General features: G+C 43.4%; 1 protein-coding gene across 1 annotated transcript in view; it reads right to left on the reverse strand.

Annotated features, from left to right (window-relative positions):
• Window positions 1-2,022: 2,022 nt before the first annotated feature.
• The window catches only part of ccdc88ab (coiled-coil domain containing 88Ab), a 104,220-nt gene continuing 91,669 nt past the window's right edge, over window positions 2,023-14,573 (reverse strand). The window contains exons 31-36 of the mRNA XM_080740431.1: window positions 13,499-13,576; window positions 10,310-10,540; window positions 9,669-9,722; window positions 5,394-5,483; window positions 4,692-4,978; window positions 2,023-3,016 (exon numbers count right to left, since the gene is read on the reverse strand). Coding sequence (XP_080596557.1) covers window positions 2,078-3,016; window positions 4,692-4,978; window positions 5,394-5,483; window positions 9,669-9,722; window positions 10,310-10,540; window positions 13,499-13,576 — 1,679 coding nt within the window. The 3' untranslated portion in view covers window positions 2,023-2,077. The remainder of the gene's footprint in view (window positions 3,017-4,691; window positions 4,979-5,393; window positions 5,484-9,668; window positions 9,723-10,309; window positions 10,541-13,498; window positions 13,577-14,573) is intronic.

Below are 14,573 nucleotides of genomic sequence, written 5' to 3' on the forward strand. Positions count from 1 at the left end.
GGAGCTCAAGAAAATGTGAGGGAGAAGCACGTGCGGCCGAGATGGACGACATCTGTTGCACCATATTTCAGGCTCCCAGGAGGACATGTTCCCCCCTCGGCCACCTTTCCCCTCTCTGTGCCAGACTCTTGTGGAGGTGCATTCACTCACCACTCGCTCACAGAACGGTAGCACACAGTCGACAGGGGGTGGGGCTGTGGATTAGGAGTTTTTCTGTGCCTCCCCACTCCTGCTTTTTGACTTTCTGCCTTCCACATCTGCAGGACAAAGGCAATTAAATGACATGAAATAATTAAGAGGCATTATGTACAAAGTTCAGGGTTTCCAAGTACTGCCTTACTGTATAGCAGACCTCAAGATAAATACAGTGGAGCTATTTAAATGCAGTAAATATATAGAAAAACAATAGCTGAAATAAATAAGGGTCTACACTAAACACGACACAGCTTCAATAGCACGTGAAACAGTGCTGTCTCTCTGTATAAGTTAAAAATGCTGTGAACAATCTGTACAAGATCTTGTCTAAAATACATTAAGTCTCAAAATGCTGCGCACAAGTGTATGTATATTTAAGTTTCCAATGGACCCTTTTCACAGCTGCCAACTTTGACAGGTAAATGTAGCTGAAGGCAATAATGTCAATTGTAGGTGTTTTATTTAAGTGTTTCTGTGTGCCAGCATGAAGTTAAATGTACATGAGCTTTCCATGCTGGCAAACAGTACCTAAATGAAACATATCCACAATTCATGTCTTTATAGCTTCAGCTGTGAAAAGGATCTATTTTCAAATGAGTTCATGTTCGCTTCATTCACAAAATGGTCTGATCGTCTCTTAAACTCTTCAACTTGCTGCATTATCCCTGTGTTTCTTCATCACCACAGTGCACCTACAACTCACCCAAGACCTTCATATTCCCCACCTATTCCCAAAGCATGTCTGCATCACCCTCCTCAACTACTGCGGTCCCCTCAGATCATTTTGAGAAGGAAGCCTTTTTGCGTTGTCAATTACCCATCCATTCAGTGAAGATCTAACAAATCAAAACCCAATCGGCACGGTCTGACTCATTTATGGTAGATTAAAGGAGAGTATAAAAAGGTGTAAAATAAAACGTAAGAAAATAAAAAACAAAATGAGATCAACATTTTGATATCAGCAATCAAAATGAGCAATTTGGATCGGATCAATACACAAAGCCATGCAGTTTAGTGGAAAGGCATTTGTACAGTAGAATTAGGTTGAATACAATGTGCTTTGAAAACAAAAGACAGGATTTCCCCCCACATCAATACACCAAAAATAAAAGAAGAAGCAGGAATTGAATCTATTATCTGACACATTGGTAAACAGTTATGTAAAGAGCTAAAGGATAAAGAGTTTCCTTGACATAAGCTCTTTGGGTTAGACCTGAAGACAGCTGTTCTAATATTTAATGGAAACCAAGGGTCCTTAGCTTGAAAATCTAAAAGAAATCTAAATGTCAAGGATGCCCTTTAGGATGTAGTATTTCGACCCTCTAAAGTCTAGACTTAAGAAAACAAATAGATCTTTTATGGGCTGTTGGGTCATTTTTAAAGGCAGACACTACCGTGGGATGTGACCCAAAAGCCCCATTTTCACTGCAAAAACATGCTTTTATTTATCAGACCACTATTTAAGACTGAAATAACTCAGAAAGTGACAAGTTTTAGATAGAGATGCATTCTAACTATATACATCGTCTTATTTAAGGGTTGAATTTCTAAACGGATATAACCCAAGCTTTAACTGAACCAAAATAAAGCAGATAATAGTCTTAGTACAATGTTAGCCAGCCAAAACAAGAAGATTTGATGTGGTGAAGTAAAAATATGGACCCATAAAAGGAAAGACCCACCACACAGAACAGAACCAGAGAAAACCGGAGCATGTGGGGTTTCACCAGACAGAAACAGAATGAACGACAGACAGATGGTGCTCGGATAAAAATAAAATAAAATAAAAAAACATGCAGAGGAAGAGTCCAGTCCTTCATTCTCCCCTCTTTGTTTAGTTTCTGGCAATCAGATCAGCAAGCCTGAACCACACCCATGTAATTCAAATACACCCATACTCATACCACAAGGACTGGTTATCCTCTGGGCTGAGAGGAGGCGATTGGTCAGCATCAATCCCACAATCTGGGTTCATGCCCTCATTGTACGTGCTCTGATTGGCTGAGTCGGGTGTCATTTGACCATTTGATTGGCTGTAAACCAGCTGGGATTGGGCGGGAACATGGCTGACATTAGGCTGATGGTGCACTTTATTTTGAACCGGGGGGCCGCTGATGTTGCTAACTAGAGTGGGGTTAAGGGACAGGAAGGGGAGGTTTTTGCCCGCTGACTCACTAAAGATGGAGTCCATGAACACAGACTCCACGGTGAAGGAGGGGCCAAGGAAGGATTCTAGGGTGGAGAGGTCTGGGTCCTCCAAGCTATGGCAGGGCAGGCTGACTGACTTGGGGAAAGGGGGCGTGTTGCTAGCGGGTCCATTCAAGGACTGAGCATGAGGGAGGAGGGTGCTGTTGGGATGGTACTCACTGGGGGTCGGCTGGGAGCGTGCCCCGGGCTTGGCGGAGGCAGCGGGGGGAGTGGTGTCAATAGACACGGGCTGCCGGTGGTCCTTGGAGAGCAGGTCGTGGATGCTGGTGCGCCGGGTGGTGCCCTCCGCCGTGGAGATGACGCTGCTGGCCCGGGGCAGCGTGGAGGAGGCAGAGTCCAGCCGCTCAGACACAGACATGGCTTTGCCCTGAGACGACAGGCTGGGACGCGCCTGGACAGAGCCCTTCACGCGAGTGCTCTCCGTCTTCCGCAGGCTGGGACGGCCCGGCTGGCCACCGGATCTCGGGGGCCGGTCCGAGCTGACCGGCGCCGCTCTCCCGCTCATTGAGCGCAGGATGCCCCGCCCCTTTGTAGCAATGCGTTCCTTCTGCACATGCTCAGTGGAAATGGAGAGGTGTGGAGAGTCAACAGTAAGGCTCTCCTGGCTGCCACACTGCAGGATAACGGAGGAAACAGCAGAATGTGTACATGAGTATATATATATATATATATATATATATATTTAGACTTCAGTGTTATGTACTAGATCTCAAAAGTCTTATTATATATTGACTCCATGAAAGCACTGCATAGTAAAAAAAAAAATAGGCCAGTTGAATTTCAATCCGGAAGCTTCCCTCCAACCACAGTACAACACATTACTTGTAATGAGTCTTGTCCAAACATTAAAGTCATGGGTTGGGCTGTGTCCAAAATAACATACTACATGCTATATTCTAATCAGTATGCTATTTGTGAGTGCATACATACATGCATGATTTTGGATATTATACTAATGAGATCACATGGAATGTTTCGAAAGGGCCCCATCTTGTGACAAAGAAAGGTACTACACATACATGTTTCTGTTTCATTACTGCAGAGCTTTTAAACGTTTATTGGACATATCGTCGGTTTGAAAAAAATAACTGCATTCTACATGTGTTTAATAGACGCATAATGGATGTTGCAATGGAGGCTTGGTCACTGTCCGCCATGTAAATACTGGTATGTTTTTTTGTTGTCACAGCTACCACATTGCATTGGGGGACATTCATAGCAGCATAGTGTCCACTGTTGCACACTCTAACATTTCCCACTTTTGGTATGCATTTCATGTCCTACTAAACTTTCAGACACGCCAAAATGTCTCACATACAGTACTAATTATACTAAATAGTATTATGTTATGAAATTTTAGGTTATAAAATTAAAGACTACGATTTAATGCAGTGGTTCCTTTTCAGGCAGTGACCCCTAAAATAATCATAACTGGGGACCTGAGCACTAAGAGTTGAGGCAATTACATTTTGTATATCACGGTTCTATTGTGAAAATAGCCGATCTACATGCTCAAGCGTTGTGAGCATGTAGATTGGCTATTTCTGCCTCTAATATTTGGCAATTTGGCCAATGTTTAATTTGTCGTTTTAGAGGTATTAAAATGTCCTTAAAATGTCACCTTAGAAATGTGCTATACACTTAATCCTTATGTTGGTTTGTTTACTGTCGAGTTAAGTTAATCAGCACATTAAGTTAATCATCTGGGGACCCCCCAAAATAATTTGGGGACCCTCCCGACCCAACAGGTTGAGAACCACTCATTTAAAGCTATACTGTGTAAGTTGCTCAACTTGTGGTCAGTAGCTCTATAGCAAACCTCGGTCGCGTCCGCGTCTTTCGGCCGTTTTTCGGTTCTCACACCCCCGCGTCTGCCTCCACCTCGCCGAGATCTATCTTTTGAGGGGTCCCTGGTTCCTGTGCGTTCAGCCATTCCGGATACACTCCTTCACCCATGCTTCACCGTGCACCCGAGTATAGAGACACACGGGAGACTACAAATATGGCCGCCCTAGCGACCCCACTCCAAGATGCGCTGTGATTGGCCGGCAGTGTATAACCCTCGCTGTGATTGGCCGGTAGTATGATGACGTCATTTTGCCGCGAAATTCTCCCCCCCTCACGGCTCATAGAAAACATATAAAGAGAAGGCTTTTGAAGCTGAAAATAACGGAGTGGGGGTTCTAAAACTTTAGCGATTTAACAGTTAGGACCATTTTAAGATTTGTTTTATAAAAAAAGTTACATGGTATAACTTTAATGGGAAACAGTAAACGACAGGTCTTCACCTCAGCAGGGTCAATGCCCTCATCCAGGAACTGCTGGAGGGACAGCACCTCTTTGCCATGCGGGGACCCCTTCCTCCTCAGCTGTCCAGGGGCCGGGCTGCTTGCCAGACTGGACGGGTCCAGGGACCGGCGCGGCTGCTGGGGGCTCTGGTGAGAGGAGCGTGACGACGTCGGGGGCTGCTGGACAGGACTGCTGCCATTGCTGGACCACACCTCCTGGTCCAGACTCAGACTGAACTCCCCACTGCTCTCACTGTGGGGCCTGCTCAGACTGCCGTTCACCGTGCCTGGAGGGGGGGGGGGGGGGGACAGGACAACACAGACAGTGAGATTCAGGATGCAGTGATATTGAGCATGTATGAATGTAATGGATTAGTTTATAGTGTACAAATGGAACCAAACACATAGGAATAATTCAATAATTTCTCATAACATGGAGAGTGTAAAAAAAATAAAACATCAAAACAAGTAGGAATTCAAACAACCATGAACATGAATCCGATGACCCGTTTCCCATAGGAACGATACCAGCCTCACATCAAAAATATATAATAGCCCATCATCAAAGAGAGACCATTTAAATCAACAGGAGAAAGGGAGAGAGGGAGGGTAGAAGGACAGGAGGTATAGTTTGGGGAAAGAAGAAGAAGAGGAGGAGAGCTTAAGAGGTAAGAAAGGGATTAGGGGTTGAGAGGAGTCTACCTTTGCCCTCCAGGGGAGAGGCGAGGTGGGAATTGTTGTTACTATTACTACTGGTGGTCTTGTTGCTATGGAGACTGGAGGGTCTGGAGGCTGGGTGGGGAAGAGAGAGGGAAAACACACCATGTATAGTTAGGACACACACACACACACACACGATCAGACTCTAACTAACAATATGACAGAACACTTCCTGCTGGGGCAGCAGATGGTACATGCCAGGCAGGAGAGGCCGCATGGTGCCAGGACACAGCCGCCAACATGTCCACTCACCACAAGACAACAATAGAAATCTCCCTTCAAAGGGAACTTTTGTAAATTTTACAAATCACAATCTGTTTGCTTGTCATGTGGAGTATTTCAGTATTGCGCAGCATATGGAAAAAACAGTTTCAACAGTTCTGTGCCTGTAGAGTGACTGAGTGAGATTACCAAGTGATGAGACTTTCCAACCGCTCCGGCACCAAAACGTTTAAGAAACTGTTTCGAAATGCTGTGCAACTTAAGACAAGCAAACGGATTCTAATGACTGAAAACAGCAAAGTCCTTTAAAAGGGAGGGCCAACCACACAATCAAATCCTCTGTGCATTTCATCCATTTATAACTCTGATGGGGTACAAATGGAACCAAATTGAGGATTTTATTGTGCATGTGGTAACAAGTACACAGATTTTAACAATGAAGCTGATAAGACCTTCGTTGTTGAAGAAAAGGAAGAAGTGGAGAGGGAGGAAAGGAGAGGAAGCGACCAAAGATGAGAGGTGAGAGGAAGAAAGGAGTGGCTGCTATTAGGGAAGTGGATTTCTACCAGGTATTTGAAGCTTAACTTAAACTTTGTTGTACGATGGAGTCACTCACTTGCTGACAAGAGCTGATTTTACAACATGTCGCATTGTGAGCTTGTAGATCGGCTCTTGTATGACAGACTATAAATGCCTCTTTAGATGAGAGCCAGACACAGGATGTGTCTGTCAGGATGTGTCACCGTGATGCGCAGATTGCGCACCACGGTGACAAGCATTAAAATATGACACCCCAGTTATGATTAAAAAAACGTAAAGCAGTCTTATATCACAATGCTGCAATATTAAGTTCCAATTTTTTTAACAGTGTTTCAGAAATCAATATTCTACATATAAAAGAAATAGCTTAATTCCCTGAACTGGGCCTTTAAGGCCTAAACTCTAAAGCATATCATGCTCTGAAGCCCTGGATGGATTTGAATATGGGATTCAATGAAGTAATGATTAGACACATCACCGTGATTAGAGACTGATGTAAATATTGCGACAAGACGGTAGGCTAGCTGCTGCTAGTGGGGTGACCCGACACCCACACCAGAGTATAGCAGAGTATGGAGAATGTCTCCAACCATGGCAGTTTCGCTGTGTCATCCATAGAAATCAATTAGTAAAAGGTTTAAAGTATCTATAGCTTAAAAAGCTAGAAAAACGGTATCACAGTTGAATGCCTCCATCAACCTTTTTTTTTTATTATTATTATTTGTCGTGTTCTGTGTACAGTATAATCAGAGTTGAGACTCCAGACTCAGGTATTTTATGTAATGAAGACTTTGAAGGAATTGAATGAACTGTTTTGAGAGGTCACAATGAGATGAAGCTTGACCTTTTACCACATACTTCTAATCAGTTCATCTTTGAGTCCAAGTGGACCTTTGTGCTAAAACTGTCATGAAATGGGCATTCCTGAGATATCGCTTTCACACAGTTGGGAAGGACGTATGGATGGATGGATGGACAGATGGACGGTCGGACAGACGGATGGACAACCCGAAAACATAATGCTGTCTACCGGCAGAGGCATAAAAATGCTGAGGGAATGCTGTTGTAAGCATTAAAAAGTTATTGATCAAATCTATTCAAGCCAAGGAAGTGCCAGTCATAGCACTGAGCAGAGTGGCATCTACATTACAATGTATACTCGGGCATCATCAACAATGTCGGTGTGTGAGAGGGGCCATTTCCTCTGGTCAATAAACAACAGAAGACTGGGCCTAATGGACACTCAAACCTACGTGATTCAAAACAGCAAGTGCAAATACAGTGCAAAAAAGGATGAATTAACACTGATGATTCTACTGTGTAGATAGGCATTCTCGGAACCCTTCCGCTTTAAGCAGTGGTTCAAACCTGTGGGTCGGGACCCCAAATTATTGTGGGGGGTCCCCAGGTGATTACCTTAATGTGCAACATTGTTTACAGTATACAAACCAACAGAGATAGAGGTTATATGCACATTTCTAAATTGACAATTTTAAGGACTTTTTAATACCTCTAAAATGACACATTGGCCAAATTGTCAAATATTAGAAAGCAGAAATTGTGAAAATAGCCGTACAACTGTACAAGGGATTCCAGTAGTAGTATGTAGACGTAAGCAGATGCTGACAGCCTCTGTGAATATTTTCCCGATTCTAGAAGACGCGTGGACGTCTTTTGAATGCTCTTGTGCACATATTCCCACAGCAGAGAATATTCAGCGATTTTTCCTCTAAATCCTGGCAATGGATTTAGAGGATTGTAGGATTTAGAGTGAATGTTCATTGGTGAACATTCACTGAAAATAGCAGATCTACAAGCTCACAGCTCAAGCTTGTGAGCAGCCTTGTTTATCAGCTGGCAAAGAGATTTGGTATACTGTAGAGGGAAAAGAGAAGGCGACCAAGTACACACCTGCAGTCAACAAAGTATACTATAGGCCAGGGGTCCTCAATAGGCGGACCGCGGTCCATGTCCGGACCGCGAGGCACCGCCGACCGGACCCAGGACGAATTATAGTAAAAAAAAAAAAAAAAAAAGTGGAAAAACATCTCCACGTTTGTTTCCACTTCTCGTATTCATTCACTTTCATTGCATGCGCTGAGTGTGTGTGAGAGAGAGAGAGAGAGAGACAACGACGCGGTGATTTGCTGATGCCTGGCAACAAAGTATTATGGGCTGTCATGTCTTTGAAGTTTGACAACGATGCGCTGATAGGCTGTTGCTACAGACCGCGGATGTTTTCGGAGCAGCAGCAACAGCAGCAGCCACCAACAATGCAACTAGTTTAACTAGTTATAAATCAGTGGGGTTTCATTCACGCTAAACATCATCAACGTGAATACGTTTGCAGGATTGTAATCTTATCTCCAGAGTTTGTCGCGACGTGCCACGGCCCGACGGCCCGTGACGGCTGCCTCTCTTTCTGCATGGATGTTGTTCTCCCATGGTTCTCCCCACCGGGGGAAATGGATGTGCTGTGTGGCAGCCGTGGCAGCGCGCCGCATCCAGTTGGGGTTACCGTGCGGCACAACGTGCGTCGATACCACGATGCGACGCTGCGCAGCCGTCCGCGTTCAGTGTGTGCTGTGCTCCCCTGTCTCTGACGCGTGACACCTTGTTTTCATATCGATATTCACGTTGCGACACAAGCATAAATTATTCGAAGATTATCCCAGTTTGTTAAAAGAAACCAGAGCACTAGCGCAAAATATCTCTGCTCCATTGAACATTCTGTTCTCCCTGCTTTAATGGGTTGTTTCTCTTCAATCAAGTAATGCCCCCAAATGATTTTGGAGGAGTCCCCAGCCCAGATGACAGTGAAGTCATAATTTAAGGACCCTTTTAATAAAGAAAGAAACGGGAAAAGACCATTACTGCATGAAGCCTGGTGGGCGAGGTTATTACTGTATCAACAAACTACTACTAAAAAAAAAACAACAACAACACATCAGCCATTGTAAAAAAAATAAAAATAAGAAAGGGATCCCTAATTATGTAAGATGAACAATAATGAGGGCAAGTGGTCATGACCTGAGGGCAAGTAGAACATGACCTGTACTTTCCAGACGGACAAGTGCCTCTGAGACCATGGTGTCAACCCCTGGTTGGTACTTTTTTGTATCTTAGCCTACTATTTAAGATTGACCGACATAATAAAATAAGCGAATATAAATATATTTTAATATATATATATATATATATATATATATATATATATATATATATATATATATATATATTAATTGTTTTATTTTTTCCCCGGACCCGGGCCTGTTTCAAAACAATATTTGTGGACCTTCAAGATTTGTATTTGAGGACCCCTGCTATAGGCCCTATTGTATATACTGTAGGTTGTTAGGGAAGTGTGGGAGTGCAGATTATTGGTAGGGCTGCTGAGGACATGGCCTGCTTTTAAAGCCATTCAATCCTTCTATCCTAGTTCAGCTGTGTGTAACCCTTTGTATTCCTAGACTTTGGGCATTGATGGCTCCTTACCTTGACGTCTGGGATCATCCGAGGACGCTGCTACATCCTCACAGGAGGCATTGTCTGTAGACACACAAGATAGACATTGATCGATTGAATATTCTATTAGTCACAATGAACAACATCACATGTACAGTGGTCACATTTAAGATGCAGCACGGCACAGGTACAGTTAGAACATCCTGCCCAAAAGGAACATCCCGAATAAGGCCTTTTACAGACTTGTTTATGTCGGAAGTCCTTGGCCGTTTTTAAGGAGGCCAGCTTGTGTGGCAGTGTTGTAAACAGACAGATGTTGTGTTGTTATGAGGGCTAGGAAACTGTCAGCCTAGGCACTCGGATGGTGGAGGAGTAGTTTTTGCCCACCACCGTAGAGACTAAGTGTTCATTCGGCTTGGCTGGACATTCCAAAAAATATAGTTTTCAGAAACGGGAAGCCGTTTGGAAAGGGTATTCTTTGCAACTGCACAAGTGAATCCTACAGGCTGGTAAAGGGTGCCTGTAGGGGTACCTTTGTTGATTAAATTAAAAAGTATGTTTAATTTGTACTTTATGATAATCTTTTTTAAATGTTTGCTGACTTAATTACTGCACTAGTAAACGTGTCTTGATATTTGCCCGACCCTACTCGACTGGCACAGACCCCTAACCTTTAACTCTGAGGCGGTGTTTAGATCTGCTGTGGCTGGCAGTAGGCAGGGTGAGGGTGGCAAAGTCGATGGCGTTGGTAGAGAAGGCCAGCTCCTTCATGCGCCGTCCACTGCGCCCACTCGTTCCAGCCTCACCCGTCTCCTCGCCTCCTTCAAGGTTCTCAGTGCTGCCTGCCCACTGGCCCCCAGGGGCCCCTGCTACTGCCATATTTTGTAGTAGGTCATTCATGGCTAGATGGATGGACGGACAGACAGACAGACAGAGGAAATGACAGAGTGAGGCAAAGAAATTCCTTCATTCACGCCATCATACTATATATGTGTGGCCAATAACAGATCCTAATTTGGATGAAGCAGCCTTTAACAGCATAGCGGTTCATGTGTGAGAGATTGATGCGAACATCTCCGGGCTCCAGGTATAGAGTGAATTAATGGGCGCACAGGGTGTAGAAATAATCAGTAGCATTTCATTTTTAACTCATTATAATTTGATAAGGAACTTGAATTCCTGTGTGATAAATCTATCTTAACACTTGTCAACAAGTGTAAAAAGACAGCACACTTGTGGTTGGTGCACCTGTGGACCAGGTGCAGTAGTTAATGACATCAAATCAAAAGGCCTCCCATCTTTAAACACTCCGTTCATTAAGCTGAATCAGATGGAGTGGTGTGATGATGGCATGCAGAGCTTCTGCAAGCAGTGGCATACACAGAAGATGAGACATAAATCCATGTCAGAAAGGCAAGCACAAGATCTGAAATGCAGCCCAGAGAGAGAGAGACAGCGATAGAGGTAGCGAGAGACCGAGATAGTGACATTAAAGGAAAAGTAACAGAACGGGCTCTACTTTGTGTCAATAGAACTGTGTAATAGTGACGAGTCGGAATGTTGGTCACGTGACCCCCATTAAATGAATGGGAACCGGTGGGGAACCAGGCTGTGGGAATTACGATATTATATACTCTAATAATAAAGTAAACACATAACTTTGTCAGCGACCATGACCAACGATATGTATGCTATCCTACGTTGTGTTATTATTTTGACCTGACTGATTTCGCTGTATTCATGGCGAAACAGAGCTCGCACACGTTCTGCAGTCGTGAGGGGCAGGTCTTGACTTCGCTCCTGGCTTGTTACGGACAGCGGCTACTGTCCGCTGTCATGCCAAGAATGAGGGCTTATGTGTGGGAAGAACAAGCGAGGTGATCCGTTTTGCAAGGTAAATTGCATGGTGTCTACACTTTAACAGGATAGAGTGGTGGAAAGATAAATAGTGATAGAGGCACAGAGAGAAAGTGAGAGGTAGAGAGAGAGACAGAGGATAGAGGTAGAGCGAGTGATAGAGTTAGAGAGAGACAGAGATAGCAGTAGAGTGAGACAGCGATAGAGGTAAAGATAGACATTGATAAGAGGTAAAGAGAGACAGAGGTAGGGGTGGGCGATATGGAAAAATACAATATCACGATATTTTCCCAATCTGTATCACGATACGCGATTTTATCACGATTCTTTTTTCAAGTTGGTTTTTATGGTTATTTTTCAAGTTACTTGACAAAAACCAGACTCTCTGGGTTCCTTTTGGGAGGTCTAAATTGAACTTTACAAGTATGTAACTCTGACAGCATACAAATGAAACCAAATGGACCCTTACGGGTCCATTTGGTTTCATTTGTATGCTGTCAGAGTTAAGTGGAGACCTTGACATTTTAGAGTTTGAGAACTACTGATTTAGACCAAAATGCAGGTTTAAATTGAATTCTCCAATGAATCTCTGTATTAACGATTAAACAGGATTTTTTACAAGGCTCCCTCAATTGTATCACGATATATACGATATCTCTAAAAAGGCATATCGTGGAGACATTGTATCGTCTCAACGATAATTATCACCATATCGCCCAACCCTAGACAGAGGTAGAGATAGACAGGTAGAGAAAACGAAAGCTGGGAGGTTCCATTTCATGTCCTTCATGATGAGTGTGAGCGGCGGAGGGCAGACGTTGATATTGATGTGGTGGTGAATGCTTAGTCATGCCTGCACATCAGCAAAGCACTTCTCTCAGATACACACACACACACACACACACACACACACGCTCTATAGTCTTTACATTGCACACAAAACATACAACCAAAAAAGCACACAACACAGCTTTACAAAAAGCTGCACAATGACCCACATTACTGCCAAACTAGGCCAGACTTAATGTCAATTCAGGCAAACCACACAAAGAAAAACTGGTCCATGACACAACTAAAGAAAGAGAAAAACTACAGAAACAAGAACTCCAACCACAACTATGACAAAATATATATATATCTCAAAAGTTAGTCAAATTAAATTATTTACAACTACAGTAGCACATTAGTAGCAGGAAACAGATAGTGTACAACGTTACAATTAGTTTGGGGAGTTAAAGGTTAAGTATTAAAGCCACAAATATATCATCTTCTATAGGAGAGTGGTAGTGGCAGGCACAGACTAGAGTAGGTGACATGGAGGAAAACAAAAGGAGAGGTCATTGATGTCAACAGATATGAAGGCATGATCTTGGCTAGGTTGCTTTAAAACCTTTATTTATTGTAAAAAAATGTAATCAAAGCTCATCACAAAGTTCATCCAAGAGCCATCGATCAAAAAGGTTAGGCAATTTGTAGCAGTGTTTCTTTCTAGAACCAAACTCTTGCTATGATTATGCATGCATATGGCCTACGCAACATCACTGAAACACTCAAGGTTTGAGGTGCGCCAGTGGATGACTGGATAGTGCGTTGACCACATAACTGCAAATTCTCCAGTTTGATTCTGGTTTGTTCCCCCGCCCTACTTTCAGTTAACTATGCATGTCTCTACTACATGAAGTAAAACAATAAAACTGAATACAATTATCTTTAAAACAAAACACCCTCGATGTCATGTTGAATAAATTAACTGCTCTAAATATCAGCTGGCCAAAAAACCTCATGTCATTAATGGAGTCAAGTCAGACTATGAAGACACAGTGACATACTCTATACTGTAGCTGTGAATGTAAACCACCATGACCCCCTCTGTCTTATTCATGGTTCTTATCGCAAAACTATGTTTGAATCCTAACACACATCAATGACCGTTCCTTCTTTGTGGTGATGAAAAGGGGAGAAAGTGTTGGGGAGTCTAGCACGGCGGCTCGCGGAGGTCTTACACATGGAGCGTCGGTAGATGGCCTTGGCCTTGTCTTTGTCCTTGGATCTGTTCCTCATGAAAGGCAACCTTTTCAGAGCTGTCAGAGCGCAGCCAGAAGATAGACAGACAGACAGACAAACAGACAGACATTGGAGAGAATGACAAAGCAGCCCAGAAAGAGGTGGAGGAAAAGAAAAAGAAAAAAGACAGGAGGGCAGAACAGACGTGATGTGGTTAATCTTACAGACAGCCACAGGGAGGGAAACAGAGAGAGTTGAACCTCTGGACACACAGCTGGACAAAAAACAACACAAGCATTCAGTGCACACAACCAGTACAACAACAAATACAGAAACACTTAAAGGACAGGATAGGTCTTAATGCATCTCACTTAAGATGAATCGGAAGATCTTCAAGTCTGTGCAAAAAACATTTGCACCCATGTTTTTGGTGGTTGTCGAGACATCAGCAGACCTTGTTGGTCTAGGTTAGCAATGCCACAGCAAATCAATGGAAGTGCCAACCAATTCATGAGTCATGATAGACATCACAGAAAAATCACACCCATGTGAAGTGAGCCTTGCAGACTGCTCAACAGCACCGCTGCATGGGTGGCTGCAGCTGGTGTCACTGCCGTACTCCTCCGGACATACCTACACACTCGGTCAAATGTTGGAGCGGCAGGCACCACTCAAAAACACAATGTGAAACTCACATTTCTCTCACAATGACTTGTAGTGGCATTCCTAACAAATCCTATTGCGAATGCTGCACCAACCACAGTAATAGTGCAAGTGCTTTTTGGATGGAATTAAATCCCTGAATGATGAACATTTATTAAACAAAAAGTATACATTAACCCATTAAAACCGGGAAAGCATCCGTGTAATTTTATATTTTTGCTTTATAAAAAAAAAAAGAAAAAAAAAATCACACCTAGTGTGAAGTGAGCTGTACTATTAGTATTTAATTTGAGTGCTATGTGCCAAGATGCAGGCCAGATGTAGGCCATGCTTCAGAGCCCGGACGAACCCAGATGTTGGAGCTTAGCTCCTTCCAGCAGCACCGCTCAAAAATAGCAGATATACAAGCTT

This window comes from Nannobrachium achirus (genome assembly GCF_963921795.1).
Source record: "Nannobrachium achirus genome assembly, chromosome: 13".
NCBI classification, from domain to species: domain Eukaryota; kingdom Metazoa; phylum Chordata; class Actinopteri; order Myctophiformes; family Myctophidae; genus Nannobrachium; species Nannobrachium achirus.